The 17,066-nt window shown below is 62.9% G+C and overlaps 1 protein-coding gene across 1 annotated transcript in view; it reads left to right on the forward strand.

The window, feature by feature from the left end:
• The window catches only part of LOC122213240 (SCO-spondin-like), a 56,897-nt gene that overhangs the window by 32,488 nt on the left and 7,343 nt on the right, over positions 1-17,066 (forward strand). The window contains exons 60-91 of the mRNA XM_042927364.1: positions 603-649; positions 823-993; positions 1,314-1,445; positions 1,673-1,818; positions 3,166-3,260; positions 3,999-4,051; positions 4,210-4,416; positions 4,537-4,707; positions 4,813-4,892; positions 6,091-6,260; positions 6,801-6,847; positions 6,964-7,155; positions 7,246-7,416; positions 7,678-7,878; positions 8,187-8,283; positions 8,392-8,591; positions 8,937-9,103; positions 10,216-10,376; positions 10,567-10,790; positions 11,395-11,436; positions 11,605-11,760; positions 12,264-12,473; positions 12,636-12,803; positions 13,545-13,676; positions 13,778-14,024; positions 14,306-14,458; positions 14,538-14,584; positions 14,743-15,087; positions 15,434-15,607; positions 16,160-16,290; positions 16,553-16,677; positions 16,898-16,944. Of these exons, the coding sequence (XP_042783298.1) occupies positions 603-649; positions 823-993; positions 1,314-1,445; positions 1,673-1,818; positions 3,166-3,260; positions 3,999-4,051; positions 4,210-4,416; positions 4,537-4,707; positions 4,813-4,892; positions 6,091-6,260; positions 6,801-6,847; positions 6,964-7,155; positions 7,246-7,416; positions 7,678-7,878; positions 8,187-8,283; positions 8,392-8,591; positions 8,937-9,103; positions 10,216-10,376; positions 10,567-10,790; positions 11,395-11,436; positions 11,605-11,760; positions 12,264-12,473; positions 12,636-12,803; positions 13,545-13,676; positions 13,778-14,024; positions 14,306-14,458; positions 14,538-14,584; positions 14,743-15,087; positions 15,434-15,607; positions 16,160-16,290; positions 16,553-16,677; positions 16,898-16,944 (4,709 nt within the window). The remainder of the gene's footprint in view (positions 1-602; positions 650-822; positions 994-1,313; positions 1,446-1,672; positions 1,819-3,165; positions 3,261-3,998; positions 4,052-4,209; positions 4,417-4,536; positions 4,708-4,812; positions 4,893-6,090; positions 6,261-6,800; positions 6,848-6,963; positions 7,156-7,245; positions 7,417-7,677; positions 7,879-8,186; positions 8,284-8,391; positions 8,592-8,936; positions 9,104-10,215; positions 10,377-10,566; positions 10,791-11,394; positions 11,437-11,604; positions 11,761-12,263; positions 12,474-12,635; positions 12,804-13,544; positions 13,677-13,777; positions 14,025-14,305; positions 14,459-14,537; positions 14,585-14,742; positions 15,088-15,433; positions 15,608-16,159; positions 16,291-16,552; positions 16,678-16,897; positions 16,945-17,066) is intronic.

The raw sequence follows: 17,066 nt of genomic DNA on the forward strand, positions 1-17,066 counted from the left end.
ATCCCCTGTCCATCCCCCGACCCCCCTGCTACAGTCCCCTTTGTGCTTCCTCTCCCCCACCTCTTTCTCTTTTACTTTTTCCCTCTTCGATTCTTTTTCTGGGACTTTCACATATTGGATGGGGGGCAACTTGAACACGTTTGTTGGAGAAAAGCAAAAGGAGAGAAAAGTACACTGTTCTTTCCAAGAGGCTCACACTGGGGTGTACTCTTTCGAAATGGCTCCTACCTGGCCCCGTAGAGCTGCTCAAAGTCCTTTCCAAACTGTGTGATAAATACAAACGGAAAGGAAAGCACGTAAAGGTGACTCCTGGATAAAAGTGTGGGACAGAGGACAGCACAGTGCCTGGGGCATCAGGGAGCCCACGGAGGGTGGAGCTAGGCCGAAGGGCCTGGATGAGAATCCTCAGTCACCTCATGAAGCTCGAGGGGGCCACAGGGCTTTACTTTCTAGACCCTTCTGCGAGTTTCACTTCTGTGCCTTGAACTTCTGTGCCCGGCCTCGGCCTCGGTGGTGTGCCGTCTGTGTCCCCCTGGGGGCAGGTACACAGAGCTCCAAGGGGCGGGGCCTGATGGTGGCCATGATGGGTCCTCTCTCTGCAGCACCTGTATCTCCGGTCAGATGGTGTGCACCTCAGAGCCCTGCCCAGGTACCCCGATGCCCAGGAATCAGCAGTGGTGGGTCCTCAGGGACCACAGGGGATGCTGGCCTCTTTAGATCAACTCCTGGGGATGTCGATGGTGCCCCAGGGAAGTTGGGGACCAGGGACGACCTGACCTGGCTTCACACCCGCTGTGCCCCTCCCTGTACCCACCCTGGCAGTGGCCTGTGGTTGGAGCCCCTGGACCCCCTGGAGTCTCTGCAGCCACAGCTGCAACGTGGGCATTCGGCGGCGCTTCCGGGCGGGCACCGCACCCCCAGCTGCCTTCGGGGGTGCTGCGTGCCAGGGCCCCAATATGGAGGCCGAATTCTGCAGCCTGCGGCCGTGTCGGGGTGAGAGCTGGGACTGAGGTCCTCAGAATCCCCCAGAGAAGAGCCAGGAAACACTCCACTCACTCCCCCCTCCAGACCCCAAGAGCGGTACAAGGGCCTAGTGTAAAAGATGCCAGGAGGATGTCCCCAGAGAGCCCTGAGAGTCATTCCCTAAGAGGGGTCCTCCGTGGAGGCCAGCCCTGCTCCAGGCCAGGGAGGAGTGAGGTCTCCTGAGATGGGTTGTGATCCTGTAGGTTCGAGAAGGAAGGGGTCTGGGTGGAGGAGAGGGCTGTGGTGGGTGTGGGAGGTAGGGCCCGCAGTGACCTGGGCTGCCACTCCAGGTCCTCGTCGGGAGTGGGGCCCCTGGTCTCCGTGCTCCGTGCCCTGCGGCGGTGGCTACCGGAACCGTACCCGAGGCAGTGGCCTGCACAGCCTTGTGGACTTCTCCACCTGTGGTCTGCAGCCCTGTGCAGGTGAGGGCTGTCCCCACCTCCTCCACTGCTCCCGTACCCCCAGTAGTCATCCCCCCCAACCCAGGGCCCTGTCAGCCCCTCCCTGTCACCCCAAGAACCCCTCTCCCTGAGCTGCCATGCAGCCTGTGACCTCCCTGGCCACATCTAGAGCCGATGCCTCTCCTGGGTTAGGAGCCCGGGAAAGAGTTTACTGTGCCTGGGCTGGTTATCAATTTCTGTGACCCCAGGGCCGGTGCCTGGCGTGTGTCCCGGGGGCCAGCGGTGGCTGGACTGTGCCCAGGGCCCTGCCTCGTGTGCAGAGCTCAGTGTCCTGCAAGGGGCTGACCAGACCTGCCACCCTGGCTGTTACTGTCCACCTGGGACGTTCCTGCTGGTGAGTGTCTTCCCTGACCTGACCTCCCAGCAACCTGGGCAGGGGAGAACCAAGGGTATGGGGCTTGAGAGTTGAGGAAAAAGCACTGAACTCAGGGGTCATGGCTCAGCTCTGCCAGCAGCCAGCAGGTGACCCTGGGTGAGACACGGTCATGCTTCCCTGGACCTCTCTTTTCCCATTTGTGAAATGGTGATAGGTCTACAAGGTCTTTGTGATTCATGCCTCCTTGAGTGCTCTGTTGTCTTATGTTATCATTAGTCATTTATTGAGCACCTGTTGCATGCTTAGTCTTGCGATGGGGGCTCCACCATGGGGAGAAAGTAAAGTCCGCCCTCATGAAGCCTCTGGTCTGGGGAAACCAGGCCCAGAGCGCCTAGAATGGAGGTAGAACCATCCTTACACAGGAAGTGAGCTTTGCATACTGTGGAGCTCAAAATGCAGACTGGCGGAGACTGGGTCAGTGACAGCGGGCTTCCCGGAGGAGGTGATCCTGATTTGACTGTCAGAGATTGCAGGGGGTAGAGAGCTGGAGGCGGCACTGCTGTTGGAAGGCAGGGAAGTGAGGCGGGCGCAGTGGAATTTGGACAGAAGCTTGTGGGGTGGTGGGGAGGGTTTACAGGGATAAATTGCCGGAATGTGGGGTGTGGTTAAGGGGCTAGAGTCCAGTGGGGTCTGAGTTCAAATCAGACTCTTCTTCTAGCAGCCCTGTGACCTTAAGATGCGTGCTCCCGTGCCTCCGTTTCTTCATTTGTCAAGTTGGGGTAATAATGTGTCTGTTCATCAGGGTCTCTGAAATGGTGAAAGGGCCTCCCAGGGCCTGGCCCACACCTCACTACATTTGACTTTGAATCGTGTACTGATGGGTGGCAGTTTTGTTTTTTTTTTGTTTTTGTTTTTAATTTGAAGCATTAGCAACTTTTGTCCAAACTTCCTGTATGCATAATTTCCAAACTTCCTGTATGCATGATTTCATCGGTTTTAATTTTTTTGATGAAAACGTAGAGTTGTTGTTTTTTTTTTTTTTAAAAACATCGTTGCTATACGGATCACGTGTTTCGTATTTTGTTAGCTGATTTCATGGGCATTTGACAGTTGGGTCTCATGTCCTGCAATTGGAGATGGTCTTTTTCCTCCCAGAGATTGGGGGGGGGGGGGGTCCATGCCCCTCCCCCACGGCTCCTGTAACTGCTGGCGCGGGTTTTCCACAGGGTGGTGACAGAGGTGTTTGTGGAAGGAGGCTGGGTGGCGTTGGAGGGTGGGAGCCTGAGGGGTGCTGGGTTCTGACTGCGGGGAGCGGGCCGGGCCAGACCCATCTGGAATCCAGAAGATGATGGTTTTTGATTCCAGAACAACGTGTGTGTGCCCTCCCAGGACTGCCCCTGTGCCCATGGGGGGCGCCTTTATCCCCCGGGCAGCGTGGTGCTTCGTCCGTGTGAGAACTGGTAAGAACCCCACCCCACCCGATGGTCCCGTGACCCGGGGGCACCCTGCTGTCCCTCCTCAGTGCTGGGGATGATGGCCTCCAGTGGGCCATCCCCCTGGGCCCACAGGCACAGCCGGTCAGCAATCTGGGGCCTGTGCCCACACCATCCCCATCAACCTTTCTCTTCCCACCTGTCTCTGTCTGCTGAGGCTACAACAACCACACAGCAGACCCGGGGCTTGTCTTCTGACAGTTCAGGAAACTAGAAATCTAAGAGCAAGGAGTCAGCAGGGTGGTTCCTCCTGAGGGCCGGGAGGGAGAATCCATTCCAGAACCTTCTCTTCTGTGGTGGCTGGCGAGCCTTGGCGTCCCTTGGCTTGTAGCTGCCTTCCTGCAACCCGCTCAGGTCGTGATCTCATGGTTCATGGGTTCAAGCCCCGTGCTGGGCTCTGGGCTGACAGCTGGGAGCCTGGAGCCTGCTTTGGATTCTGTGTCTCCCTCTCTCTCTGCCCCTCCCCTGCTCATGCTCTGTCTCTCAAAAATAAATGAACATAAATAAATAAACAAGTAAATAAATAAAGACACCAGTCATATTGGACCGTAGTGCCCTCACTGTGACTTGCTCATCTCTATAAAGACATCGTTTCCAAATCAGGTCACATTCTGAATACTGGGGGTTAGGGCTTCAACGTGTGAATTTGGGGGAATACATTTCAGCCTGTGACAGCGCCTCCGAACTTCTGCTGTTTTCTTCCAGCTCCTGTGTTTCTGGGCTCATCACCAACTGCACCTCCTGGCCCTGTGAGGAGGGTGAGGAAGGGGCCTCGCACCTGACTGTGCCCCCTGCTTGCTCCCCACCAGGGGCAGAGTCGGGGGAAGGGAGAAGGGGTGCTCTGCCCAGGCCAGTGCCTCCAGCCTGCGCTCACTTCATCCTCTCTCTCTCGGCCTTTCCCTCGTCTGTACCCCAGGTCAGCCCGCATGGTCCCCCTGGACCCCGTGGAGCGAGTGCTCGGCCTCCTGTGGCCCTGCCCGACGCCATCGGCACCGTTTCTGCACCAGGCCCCCCACCGCGGAACCATCCATCCTGGGGCTGCCGTCCCCACTGACCTTGCCTACACCTCTTTGCCCAGGCTCCGATGCTGAGGAAGAGCCCTGCCTCCTGGCAGCATGTGACCGTGAGTCCTGCGGTGCCAGGATGGTGCCCTCCATGCCCTGTGGATACCTGCTGCCTTGCGCCAGCTGGCCCCCAGCCCTGGCCGGCCCCTCCCCCAGCTGCCCTTTTGCTGTCATCCCAGGAGCTGGGGGCTGGGGTCCTTGGGGGCCCTGGTCCAGCTGTAGCCGGAGCTGTGGGGGGGGCCTGCGGAGCCGGATGCGAGCCTGTGACCAGCCCCCACCCCAGGGCCTGGGGGATTACTGCGAGGGGCCTCGGGCCCAGGGAGAAGCCTGCCAGGCCCTGCCATGCCCAGGTACCTGCCAGGAACGGGGCACAGAGGTCAGGGAACACTATGGAGAGATGGGGTGGGGTGGGGGGCACCCACATGGCTCTCAACCCACCCTGTCCCCTTCCCCAGTGACCAACTGCACCACCATTCAAGGGGCTGAGTACAGCTCCTGTGGCCCTCCCTGTCCTCGCTCCTGTGACGATCTCGTGGTGAGTCTGGCTCCCTCGGAATGCCTGCCTGACCTCTGGCACCAAGCGCCACTTTGCAGGAGGGCAGGGTGCGCCTTTGGGTCATGACCTCTTTGGGCCTGGCACTGGTGAGGAGGGATGGGGTCAGTGCCCATCAGACTGGCTCCCCTTTGTTCCAGAGACCGTCTCAGGAGTGAACCTCACCCAGCAGCCCATCAAGCCTTTCTCAATTTAAACATTTTATTACAAAGATTCCATAAACACAGAGGGAGGGGAGATCATTCCATTACATCATCTCAAACACCGTGCGCCTTTTGGCGCATACACCCTGATTCTGAGTGTACATGTGCTTGTGTGTGAGCCTTCATGGAATGCCTGTCCAGGACCATGGAGAGGGACAGAGGCAGGCGCAGACAGGGTCTCTGACCCACGGAGCCTGCAGCAGTGTGCCGCGGAAGCTGGCCTGAATCAAGGATGCCGAAGGGACAGCCTTGGGGCCCTGTGCAGGGCCCTGTCTGAGAGGGTCAGGCAGGAGCTGCACAGGGTGAGCAGGGAGGAAGGAGGACAAGTGCCTGGCTCCCAGCTTCCCCAGGGGACCCCACCTCCTTCCCAAATGACCCCTCCCCCCCCCCCCCCCCCCCCCCCGCCCCACGCCACCTTTCCATTGCCCTGCTCCCTGCATTCTGAGAGATGCCTCGGTTCCCAGGCACTAACCAGGTCCCCCATGGAACCCTCCACAAGATTCACATTTGGAGGACACTCCCACCCAGGGAAGCCCTTCGTGGGCTCTCCTCCCCTGGGGAGGGGACACGACCGAAAGTGTTTTATTTTATATATAAAAATTTTTTTAATGTTTATTTTTGAGAGAGGAAGAGAGAGAGGGCAAGCAGGGAAGGGGCGGAGGGTGGGGGGCGCGGAGGGCAGCGGATCCGAAGCAGGATCCAGGTTCTGTGCTGGCGGCAGAGAGCCCCATGCGGGGCTCGAACCCACGAACTGTGAGATCGTGACCTGAGCCGAAGTCGGACGCTTAACTGACTGAGCCCCCCAGGCGCCCCAGAAACCGTGTTTAGAACATGATGACGACTGCGAACTGGAGAACCACGCCTTCTGCCTCTGCACACCCCTCAGCCTCCTCCTTTGCCTCATCTTTCCCCTCCCTGCCCCTTCAGCACTGTTTTCTGCTGACCAGAGCCCCCCCCCCCCACTTGTTGCCCCCCAGCACTGCGTGTGGCACTGCCAGCCCGGCTGTTACTGCCCTCCAGGCCAGGTGCTGAGTGCCGACGGGGACTTCTGTGTGCAGCCCAGCCACTGTGGCTGCCTGGACCTGCTGAGCGGGGAGCGGCACCGCCCAGGAGCTCGGCTGCTGAGGCCTGATGGCTGCAACTACTGGTGAGGCGGCCATGTGGGCAGAAAGCAGGTGCAAGGCTGAGGGTGGGGTGCGCCTGAGCTCTCCCGGGTCTCAGCTGCTCTAGGTTAGACTCCCACAATCCCCGAGGAGATGCGGGCAGGCACTCTGAAACTCTGGTCTGACGGGTGGGGAGACCGAGGCAGCCAGCTCTGTGCATCTGCTCTCTGGAAGACGTGGAAGGCTGGGTGTGTGCTCTGAGGGGGGGGCGGGGTGATAGGTATGATGTTCCTCCTCGCTGGCCGGCCCCCGTTAGCCGCACACTGCCTGTGGTCACACCCCAGTAGGACACACTGGTCAGCGACTTGCAGGGAGCCCGCAGGACACCCGAGAGGTCCCTGAATGGGACAGGGAGAAGGGTCTAGATGCTCTGGAGAATGGCAAAGGGGCATCCGAGAGCCTGAAGGGAAAGGAGGGCGTAGCGGTGAGGGAAAGGGAAGAGGCAGCCTAGGAGGGGTGCATGTGGAGAGCACAGGCAGGGCTGAGCTGCTGTCCCCCTTCCTGTGCCTGCATGCCCTGCCCAGCACCTGTTCAGAGGGGAGGCTGAGCTGCACAGACCTGCCTTGCCCAGGTACGTATGTCCCAGCTCAGGGGGAGGTGAGGAAAAGCGGCCAGGGTCACAGCGAGGGCTGGGACTGGGGAAGGGATGTCTGTGCCCCAGTGCCCTTCCATTGTCCCCTGCCGCAGTGCCTGGTGGCTGGTGCCCATGGTCGGAGTGGACGGCGTGCTCCCAGCCCTGCAGGGGCCAGACGAGGACCCGCTCCAGGGCCTGCGCTTGCCCCGCCCCTCAGCACGGGGGCACCCCGTGTCCCGGGGAAGCAGGGGAGGCAGGGGCCCAGCATCAGAAGGAGACCTGCCCCAGCTCGCCCGAGTGCCCAGGTGAGATGCCCCCACTTGTCTGCTCAAATCTCAATAGGCCGGGCACCTCCTAGGCCTCCTAGGGCAGTTGATGCTGTCTTCCCGGCACAGTGGACGGAGCCTGGAGCCCATGGGGACTGTGGTCTTCCTGTGACGCGTGCCTGGGGCAGTCCCATCGGAGCCGGGTGTGTATCTGGCCCCCCACCCCTGAGGGAGGCAGGCCCTGCCCTGGGGGCCACAGGCAGAGTCGCCCCTGCCAGGACAATTCCACAAAATGCACAGGTAAGGGCTTCTGTAGAGGTCGGGGAGGGTCCCTTGGAAGGCTTGGGAGACATGGGCTCTGGCCTTTGTCCCCAGTATACGCGTGCATGTCACTTTCTTTGAGAGGCAGCATTTAGATCCCTCACCTTGTGGTCCTGGGACAAGGTGGAAAGTCAGGCGGCTGGGGGTGGTGAGGCAGGAGGGCTTGGCCCCTGAGTCCTGGGATCCTGCAGGATGGGCCCCTGCTCAGCGTCTGCCCTCTCTGCTTCCTTCCCGCCACAGAGTGTGGGGGTGGCCAGGGTCTTCTCCCCTGTGGGCGGCCCTGTCCCCGCTCCTGTCAGGACCTGTCTCCCGGGAGTGCGTGCCAGCCGGGCTCGACGGGCTGCCAGCCCAGCTGCGGGTGCCCCCCTGGCCGGCTGTTCCAGGACGGCCTCTGTGTGCCTCCTGCCCTCTGCCGCTGCCAGTACCAGCCTGGAGCCATGGGTCAGTGCTTCCCTCCGTGTTCTCCCCATTTCTCCCGAGCACCGCGGTGCCCGCCGGCCTGGCCTCTGCCTGTCTGGCTCCGGAGCCCAGCCTGGGCTGCAGGATGTTGCTCCAGGCGTTAGTGTCTCATGCATCCCCCCACATCCCTGCTCCAGGCTGGGGCTTCCACCTCCCAGGCCCAGGATCTGGGGCACCCGTGGGGTGTAGGCTGATAGGGAGGGAGGTAGAAGGCAGTGGGATAGGAGGAAGGGTTGAGGGTGTGGGGCCCGCTGAGCTGTCTGGGGTCCCACCCCGACCCGTGCCCTCAGGGATCCCCGAGAACCAGAGCCGGTCAGCAGGCTCTGGGCTCAGCTCCTGGGAGAGCCTGGAACCTGGAGAGATGGTGACCGGGCCCTGTGACAACTGGTGAGTCAAGAGGAGCCGGGAGGGGGTGGGCTGCAGAGCCGGGCAGTGGGGGCTCTTGTGGGAGTTGGCCAGGGTGCTGTCTTCTGAAGCCCCCTCCCTTGTCCCCAGCACCTGTATGGAGGGCGTCCTGCAGTGCCAGGAGGTGCCCGGCTGCCCTGGGCCTGGGGTGTGGGGCTCCTGGGGCCCCTGGGAGGACTGCAGTGTTTCTTGCGGGGGAGGGGAGCAGCTCCGCTCCCGGAGGTGCGCCCGGCCCCCCTGCCCTGGACCTGCCCGCCAGAGCCGCACCTGCCGCACCCAGGTCTGCAGAGGTGAGCCCCGGCCGAGGTCTGCCCTTGACGGATTCCCATGTTGGCCTCTGATGCTGACTCATAGGTGCCTTTGACCTCTACCGTCCCATCCCCCTACACTGCCCTTTCCCGGGGCCAGTGATGGGCATGTGGAGGAGGAAGTAGCCAGATTCAGGGAGGGGAGCCTGTGGGAGGGTGTGACATTGGCCCTGAGGGGCACAACCTAGGGAAGGTATTGTCTGCACAACTGGGGAGCTGTGGGAAGGTGGGTACTGGGGTGAGTAAGCAGGCCGCGGGGTGAGCACGGAAGTAGCCATTGAGGGCAGTGCAGGCCAGAGCTGGGCACTGACACGAGTGTTGTCCCAGAGGCCGGCTGCCCGGCTGGACGTTTGTACCGGGAATGCCGGCCCGGCGAGGGGTGTCCCTTCTCCTGTGCCCACGTCACTCGCCAGGTGGGCTGCTTCTCCACTGGCTGTGAAGAAGGCTGCCACTGCCCCGAAGGCACCTTCCAGCACCACCTGTCCTGTGTCCAGGTCAGAACCCACTCAGCCAGGAGCCCAAGACCCTCCTCTCCCTTCCCCTCCCTTGCCTTTCCTCCCCCTCCCTTGCAGCTGCTCACCTCTGCAGACTCTGTGGCCTCTGGACAGCTCCCCGCTTCCTCACGTGACCCCAGGCAAGCACGGTCCTTTGAGACTGTGTGAGTCAGGCAGGGGCCGAGCTCCCAGAGCAGACAGCTGAGGCTGTGCAGGCTCTGGATGTCGCTGGGTCCCTGGAGTGGGGAGCTTGTCTGGGCTCCTGCTCTTCAGCAGCCGCTGTTCCTGGCTCTCAACTCCAGCACGGAGACACCCAGGACTGAGGTGTGGCCAGGTGCCCCCTCTGGCTTCTTGCCGCTCAGCAGCTGGCAGCCAAGGGCAGTGGCTCCCCATGCCATGCAGGCTGGGACAGGCAATCGTGGGTCCTCGCGGTCCCCCTTTCCCTGCCAGACGCCTGTGGGGAAGCATACCCAACCTCCACTCTGCCTGGCCCCAGACTCCTCGTCTCCCACTGTGGGGTCTGGACAGCAGGCCAGTGTCAGCTCTGCTCTGCCAAGCTCTATGGGCACGTGGGGATTTCCTTCCCAGTCTTTAATCCTACCTAATCGTGAAGCCGGCGTCCAGGGGCTTCCCCCGGCCAGAGTTCCAGCCATACTCAGAAAGGCCTGAGCAGCCACCTGGTCCCATTTGCTTGACTTAGAGCTGATGACACTGAGGGGGCCCCAGGGAGGGAAAGGGACACACTGAGTCATGCAGTTATTGGCAAAGCTAGGGATCAGGCGTCTGATTCCTGGCTGAGGCCCTTTCCGCCTGAGTGCTCCCTCCAAGTCCTGCCCCCTGGGGGCCTCCTCTGGTCCTGCCTGTGTCCCAGCTGAGATCTGTATGCAGGAAAGCTCCTGGCCGTTACAGGTCTAGCTCAGAGGCCACTAGGCTCTCAGGTTCACACCCCTGACTCAGGGAAATGGCTCCCCTTGCTCCAGGGAATGCTCTTCTGGTGCCCAGAGCCCCCCTGAAACCTCACATGTCCTCCCCCAACCCCCTCGCCCAAGGAGGTGCAGAGGGCTGGCACCTGACCTGTGCAATTGCCTTTTCTCCTCCCTCCCACCCGCCAGGAGTGCCCCTGTGTGCTGACCGCCTTGCTGCTGCAGGAGCTGGGGGCTGCCGGCACTGACCCGGGGGCTCACTCACCCATTTTGGGAGAGGGCGGTCAGCCCCTTGGGCCTGGAGATGAGCTGGGCTCAGGCCAGACCCTCCGTACAGGCTGTAGCAACTGGTGAGGGGGACGGTGAGGGTGGGGGAGAGATTTGGAGTCAAGGGAAGGGGAGGCATTGGCTGCCCTGGCCCTGCCTGGCCTGGGTAACCTTGGCTGTGTCTCCTGTTCTTTGGGATGGAGACGCTTGTCAACACCCCTTTCTCTCAGGGTCTATCCTGCCCAGCCCCTCACCCCCATGCTGTTTCCCCAGCTCTTGTGTGCATGGGAGGCTGTCTTGTTCAGTGGGCAACTGCTCTAAGGCCGCTGATGGCTTCAGTCCCTGGGGGCCATGGGGCCCGTGTTCCCGCTCCTGTGGTGGGCTGGGCACCCGCACCCGCAGCCGCCAGTGTGTGCAGGCCTCACTCGCCCCGGGCAGCCAGGGCTGCCGAGGGACCCGCCAGGAGCTCAAGTACTGCCCCAGCCCAGACTGCCCAGGTGAGGGAAGTGGGAAGGGAGAGTCTGGCCAAATACACCTCAGCCCTTCCGTTGTCCTTTCCTGTCTCTGCCCATCCGAGTTGCTGTCTCTGGATCTCTCTTCCTTGCCTGCTAGCTCTGTGTGTTTTTTCGATTCCGGTGTAACAACGTTTCTGGAGCTCTTGCCAAATGCACCACGCTGTGTGTGTTAGGGGGATAGCGAGGACTCTGACCTTGGAATCCAGGGGCTCAGATAACCCATTTCAGCATGTGGTGAGCCCTGTAGGAGGGCGCACATGCTATGGAAGATTGGGGAGGTTGAGAATTCTCCTGGAGGGTCAGTGTAGGAGGGCTTCCTGGGGAGGCAGCATGTGGGGTTTGAGGAGGGAGAGGACCTTGACAATCATTGGAGGGGAAGGAATGCCAGGTAGCAGGAGCGGCTTGAGCCAAGGCCTTGCTGCTATGAGGAAGTACTGTGCTTGGGGCCCAGAGGGTCAGTGGGAGACCAAGCTGACGAGGGGCTGAACCAGATAGCGATGGGTTTGGAACGTGGCCACCAGCCTCAGGTTTGGTCCTGGTGCGGTGCAGGCTCAGAAACACTGAGCAGGATTCTTCTTTGGCACAGGAGCTGAAGGGTCCACGGTGGAGCCAGTGACCAGACTTCCAGGTAGCCAGACTCCTTGGGTCCCGGCCCCAGACTGCCTGTACCCTTGCACATGGCCTCCCTTTGGGAAGAACAAGCCCAGGGCCTCCTCCCTTCCCAGCCCTGCTTCCTGGGAGGCCTGGAGCCCAGGGTTGACTCGTCAGGAGATGCCCCTCCCCCTTCTCCCCTCAGGCGGCTGGGGCCCATGGTCTCCGTGGTCCCCGTGTTCTCGCACCTGCACAGACCCCGCTCACCCTGCTTGGCGTGGCCGCGCTCGCCTCTGCCTGGCAAACTGCACCGGGGGGGACACTTCACAGGAGCGCCCTTGCAACCTGCCCTCCTGCACAGGTGCGCCTTCCAGTCTTGACCTCTGACCCTGACCTATGTCCAAACCACGGCCATCCCGTCTAATCCCAGCATCCTCCCTCAAACAGCTCATTCTGGCTCCCAGCCCTTGTCCCACATCCAGCCCGAAACATCTAATACCCCTGAAGCAAATCCCGAGCTCTCACCCTGACACCTAATCGAACCCGTGTGTGACTCTGGACCCTGGGTGCTTTGTGTCAGCCCGGCAACTGTTGGGGAGCCACCGCCAGCACCCAAGAAAACCCTCACTTGTGTGTGTACTGAACAGTCCCCCCGAAATTCCCATCCAATCCCTCAGTACCCTGTGAGTCTGTGAGTCTGGGGCGTAGTTGCCAAAGCCCCACAACAGCCAGTGTTAGATCCGAAACAGGAGCCCAAAGGTCTGGATGAGGTCACGGCTGGCCCTGGCAGACGAGGAGGTCTGCCCTCGAGCGGAGCGGGGCAGGCTCCAGCTCAGCTTTGTCTGGTCCTGTCCTGGCCCGCAGAGCTGCCCCTGTGCCCCAGCCCTGGCTGCGTGGCCGGGAACTGTTCCTGGACGGCCTGGGCCCCGTGGGAACCTTGCTCCCGAAGCTGCGGGGTGGGCCAGCAGCGCCGGCTGCGGGCGTACCACCCCCCAGGGCCCGGCGGGCACTGGTGCCCTGACATCCTCACTGCTTACCAGGAGCACCGCTTCTGCAACCTGCGGGCTTGCCCAGGTGAGGCCGGCCGCCGAGGACCAGGACGCGCCCTTCCCTGGCATCATGTGCCCCTGTGGCGCTTCCATCTCCGCGCACGACCCTGCCCCAGGCGCCTGGTGCGTGGGGGGCCCCTGCTGCCTGAGCCACATCCCTCACCTGGCCCTTCTCTTTTCCACGCAGTGCCTGGAGGCTGGTCACGCTGGAGCCCCTGGTCCTGGTGTGACCGGAGCTGTGGGGGGGGCCGGTCCCTGAGGAGCCGCAGCTGCTCGAGCCCCCCGCCCAAGAACGGGGGTGCCCCCTGCGTGGGGGAGAGGCACCACGTGCGGCTCTGCAATCCCGGGCCCTGTGGTATGGCGGTGGGGACATCCCGCACAGCTCTTCCCACCCCCACCTCTAATTGCGTTCTCGCGACACGTTGTGACGGAGACGCTCACTGGCCAGCTGAGAAAACCCTGAGGCCCGCGGGGGGTGGGCGGTGGGATCTGGGCGCTGGGTGAGGACCTGCCCAGGGTGAGCTGCCCGTCCCCAGCTGCACTAGAACTCATTCTCGCCATCTTGTCCACCCTCCTGTTCCTGGAGAATCACCCAGCCCCCTCAAGGTTTTCGGAGGATTTGAGGGTTACGGTCGTGAGTGCACCTGCACCTGGGATTGGGCTGAGCCAGACAGGCTCCTCCCAGCTTCGGCTCCTTCTGAGCTCACCGACCCTATGGACCTTGGTCCCTCTAGGGCCTTCCAATGCTATTAGGACACCCCCCCCCGCCCCCCACCGATCCCCTCCAGGTGAACACAAAGCAGCCACATAGGTGAGCATGTTGGCTTCTTAGATGCACAAATTTAGTCCAGCTCGACGACATTTATTGGGTGCCAGGCTAGGTGCCGGGAACCCCCAGGTAGGTGAGAGGAACTCCCTGTCACTCAGAATGTCCCCATTCCAGGGCCTCCCCAAGGCCCCATGTTTCTATGGGCACCAACATGGGGAGAAGGATGGGAGTACAGCTTCGTGGAGGTAGGAGTGGTTCCCAGGCAGGCAGGAAGAGGGTTGCTGGTGCTCAGGGCCCTCTTGACTCTGGTCCTCCCCATGTGCTCAGAGCAGGGCTGCCCAGCGGGCATGGAGATGGTCAGCTGTGCCAACCGCTGCCCCCGCCGCTGCTCAGACCTCCAGGAGGGGGTCGTGTGTCAGGACGGCCAGGCCTGCCAGCCGGGCTGCCGCTGCTCCGAGGGTGGGTGCTGCCCTGGCCCCTGGGCACGTCACAGTGACTCGGTGGGAAGGCAGGTGGGACCCCGGGTGCCTGCACAGCTCTGGAGGGCTGCCTCCCCGCAGGCTTCCTGGAGCAGGACGGAGGCTGTGTGCCGATCGGGCACTGCGAGTGTACGGATGCCCAGGGCCACAGCTGGGCCCCAGGGAGCCAGCACCGGGAAGCCTGCCGCACCTGCACCTGCCGGGCCGGGCGGCTTTCCTGCACGGCTCAGCCCTGCCCACCGCCTGCCCACTGCGCCTGGAGCCGCTGGTCAGCCTGGAGTCCCTGCAGCCACTCGTGTGGGCCTGGAGGGCAGCAGAGCCGCTTCCGGTGTGTATGGGGCTGGGCCAGGCTAGTGTCACCTCCCCCCAACCCCGGTCTGCCACGCCTGGATGCGGTTTCCCTCTCTGATGCAGAGCTCCTGGATCCTGTCCCCAGGGGCATGCCCACTCTGTGCCCTGGCCCCACCTTTGTCCCTGGTCATCCTTGCCTTTCTTTAGCCACCTCCACGCCCACCCCAGGCTTTCCCATCTGGTGTCCCACCAGGAGGTGGAGGAGCGATGAAGGGCCCTGGGCCACCACTCACCTTCTGTGCCCCGGGCCCCACAAAGGTCCTCCACGTCTGGCTCATGGGCTCCAGAGTGCCGGGAGGAGCAGTCCCAGAGCCGGCCCTGCCCTCAGCCCCCATGCCCACCCCTGTGCCTGCACGGTGCCCGCCTCCACACCTTGGGGGACAGCTGGCTGCAGGGGGAGTGCCAGCAGTGGTAAGTCTGGGCAGAGGCAGGGGTGGAGCGGGGACGGGGGCGGATGGCAGCGTCCCTGAATCTGGTCTCCTCCCTTCAGCTCCTGCACCCCGGAGGGCATCATATGTGAAGACATCGAGTGTGCAGGTCTGGAGTTAATGTCCCGCTCCCACCTCCCCCCACCTCTGTTTGCCGCGTGTCTCATATTTCCCTCCCACCCCTACTTCCAGCCGCCACCCCCTGTGCCACGGAGGTCCCGACCAGCCATCGGGACCTTCTCTGACCTTACTTGTGCCCTCCCACAGTACCCAGGGCTTGGACGCTGTGGTCCCCTTGGTCTGAATGCCCCGTCTCCTGTGGAGGTGGAAACCAGGTTCGCACCCGGGACTGCGTGGCCTCGGCCCCTCACCGCAGCGGCGCCCCCTGCCTGGGCCCTGGTACCCAGACCCAGAGCTGTGGACGGCAGCCTTGCCTGGGGCTGCTGGACGCCTGCTCCTGGGGCCCCTGGGGGCCCTGTTCCCGCAGCTGCGGCCCCGGCCTGGCCTCCCGCTCTGGGTCCTGCCCCTGCCCGCTGGCCAGAGCCGACCCCACCTGCAACAGCACCTTCCTGCACCTGGACACCCGGGCCTGCTACCCGGGGCCCTGCCTGGGTGAGTGTGCACAGGAAAAATACAGGGAGTAGCACGTTTTCCCAAACCCCAGATTCCCCGCCCCCCCCCCCCCCCGAGATATCCACCTATCCCCCTGATATTTGATCTCGTTTCTTTCCCTTTCCCGCCATCTTTTCCTCTGAGCCCTTTGGGATGTGACCCTTGCTGCTGGGTGACAGGGAACACAGCGAATTAGGACTTGTGTGAATTCTTGGCTCCCTCTTGCCCTTTTCCTGCGCAGGGCGTTGGCCAGGGCTGGGATGAGAGTAGAGGGCAGGGGAGGGGCGGGGAGGGAGGAGAGAAGCTGGAGAGGCCTGGCTGGCACCCCCCCCACCTTGGTCCCCAGAGGAGTGTGTGTGGAGCCGCTGGAGCAGCTGGACGCGATGCTCCTGTCGGGTGCTGGTGCAGCAGCGCTATCGGCACCAGGGACCAGCGCCCGGAGGGGCGGGGACGGAGGCGGGCCCCCCCTGCACACGACTGGACGGCCACTTCCGGCCTTGCCCCCTCGGCAACTGCTCTGGTGAGAACCCCGGAGCCGGAGGCCGGAGAGCCGAGCCCTGCCCGTGCCCGCACTGACTCCCGCTCTCAGCGGCCCCGTGACCCCCATGCCTCACGTCCCACCCCTCCCCGCTCCACTGCGATCTCCCCACTTTGTAGCTGCAGGCCTTGTCCACTTGCGGCCGCTCCCAGGCCCAGAAGGTCTGGCCCACCTCTCGTTGTGGCCACCCTCTCCATCTCTGCCCCCCCTGGCTCCCATCTGCCAACCTCTGGAGCACCTGCCAGGCCCCTCGCTCCCCGCAGGCCCTATCCTCCGTGCAGCTACCTGGCTCTCCAAGCCCCGACCATCATGACCCTTCCCTAGAGACAGCCACAGGGGCCGAGTGGGCGCTAGACGGGGCAGCGCGGGTCAGTCCTTACCGGCAGCCTGGGGCCAGGCTTACACTCTTACGAGGAGGCCCTGAGGGTCCTTGATGGGACCATGCACTGTGTGCTCCAGGCTTGGGGCGGGGGCAGGTGGAGGGTGTCTCTGGGCTGCCCCCCCACCATGCTGCTGGCCTCTGTTCCCCCCCAGAGGACAGTTGCACACCTCCCTTTGAGTTCCAGGCCTGTGGCTCCCCCTGTGCCGGGCTCTGTGCCACGCACCTGAGCCGTCAGCTCTGCCAGGACCTGCCACCCTGCCAGCCTGGCTGCTACTGCCCTGAGGTGAGGGGTGGAGCCAGAGGAGATGCCCCAGGAGAAGCGGGTCTTGGCCCACACTCCTACCTTCCTTCTCTCTGCGATGCCTGTGGTGACACCCCTCCCCACAACGCCTCTTAAGGGTCCCTCACCTTCTGCCTCGTGCCCGTGTGCCCATCCATTTGCTCGGCAACACGCACGTGCCCCTGCTGTGAGCACTCACACTACTGGCACTCGGGGACAGAGATGGCTGCCACACAGCTCTGTCCCTGTGTCCCCTTCTGCGCAGGGGCTGCTGGAGCAGGCTGGGGGCTGCATTCCCCCAGAGCAGTGTAGCTGCCTACACATCACAGGAGAAGGAGCCAGGGTGACTCTGGCTCCCGGGGACCGCCTGCAGCTGGGCTGCAAAGAGTGGTGAGTTAAGGGGGCGGGGAGGCAGCGTCAGAGGGCTGGGGCCAGGGAATGGGGAGGCAGGTGGCCCCACAGGGAAATTGCCCTGGCCTGGACCCAACCCCAACCTCATCCTGCTCCAAATGAGCCCAGAGCTCAGGCCACCCCTCCGTGAGCCCCACCAACCACCTCTCTGGACTGAGTCTGGTCTCCCCAGTCTTACCCCGACCACCCCCTCCCACAGTGAATGCCGGCATGGGGAGCTGAAGTGCACCAGCCAGGGCTGTCAAGGTAACGCTGCCCTGGAGAGACCCACTGTCCCCATTTGCCCAGGATTGGAAGGTTTCCTGGATCTGGGACCAGGACAGTCCCAGACAAACCGGGATGTTTGGTCACCCTCCCCTGACCCTCCC

Source organism: Panthera leo, chromosome A2 (assembly GCF_018350215.1).
Source record: "Panthera leo isolate Ple1 chromosome A2, P.leo_Ple1_pat1.1, whole genome shotgun sequence".
Classification (NCBI taxonomy): domain Eukaryota; kingdom Metazoa; phylum Chordata; class Mammalia; order Carnivora; family Felidae; genus Panthera; species Panthera leo.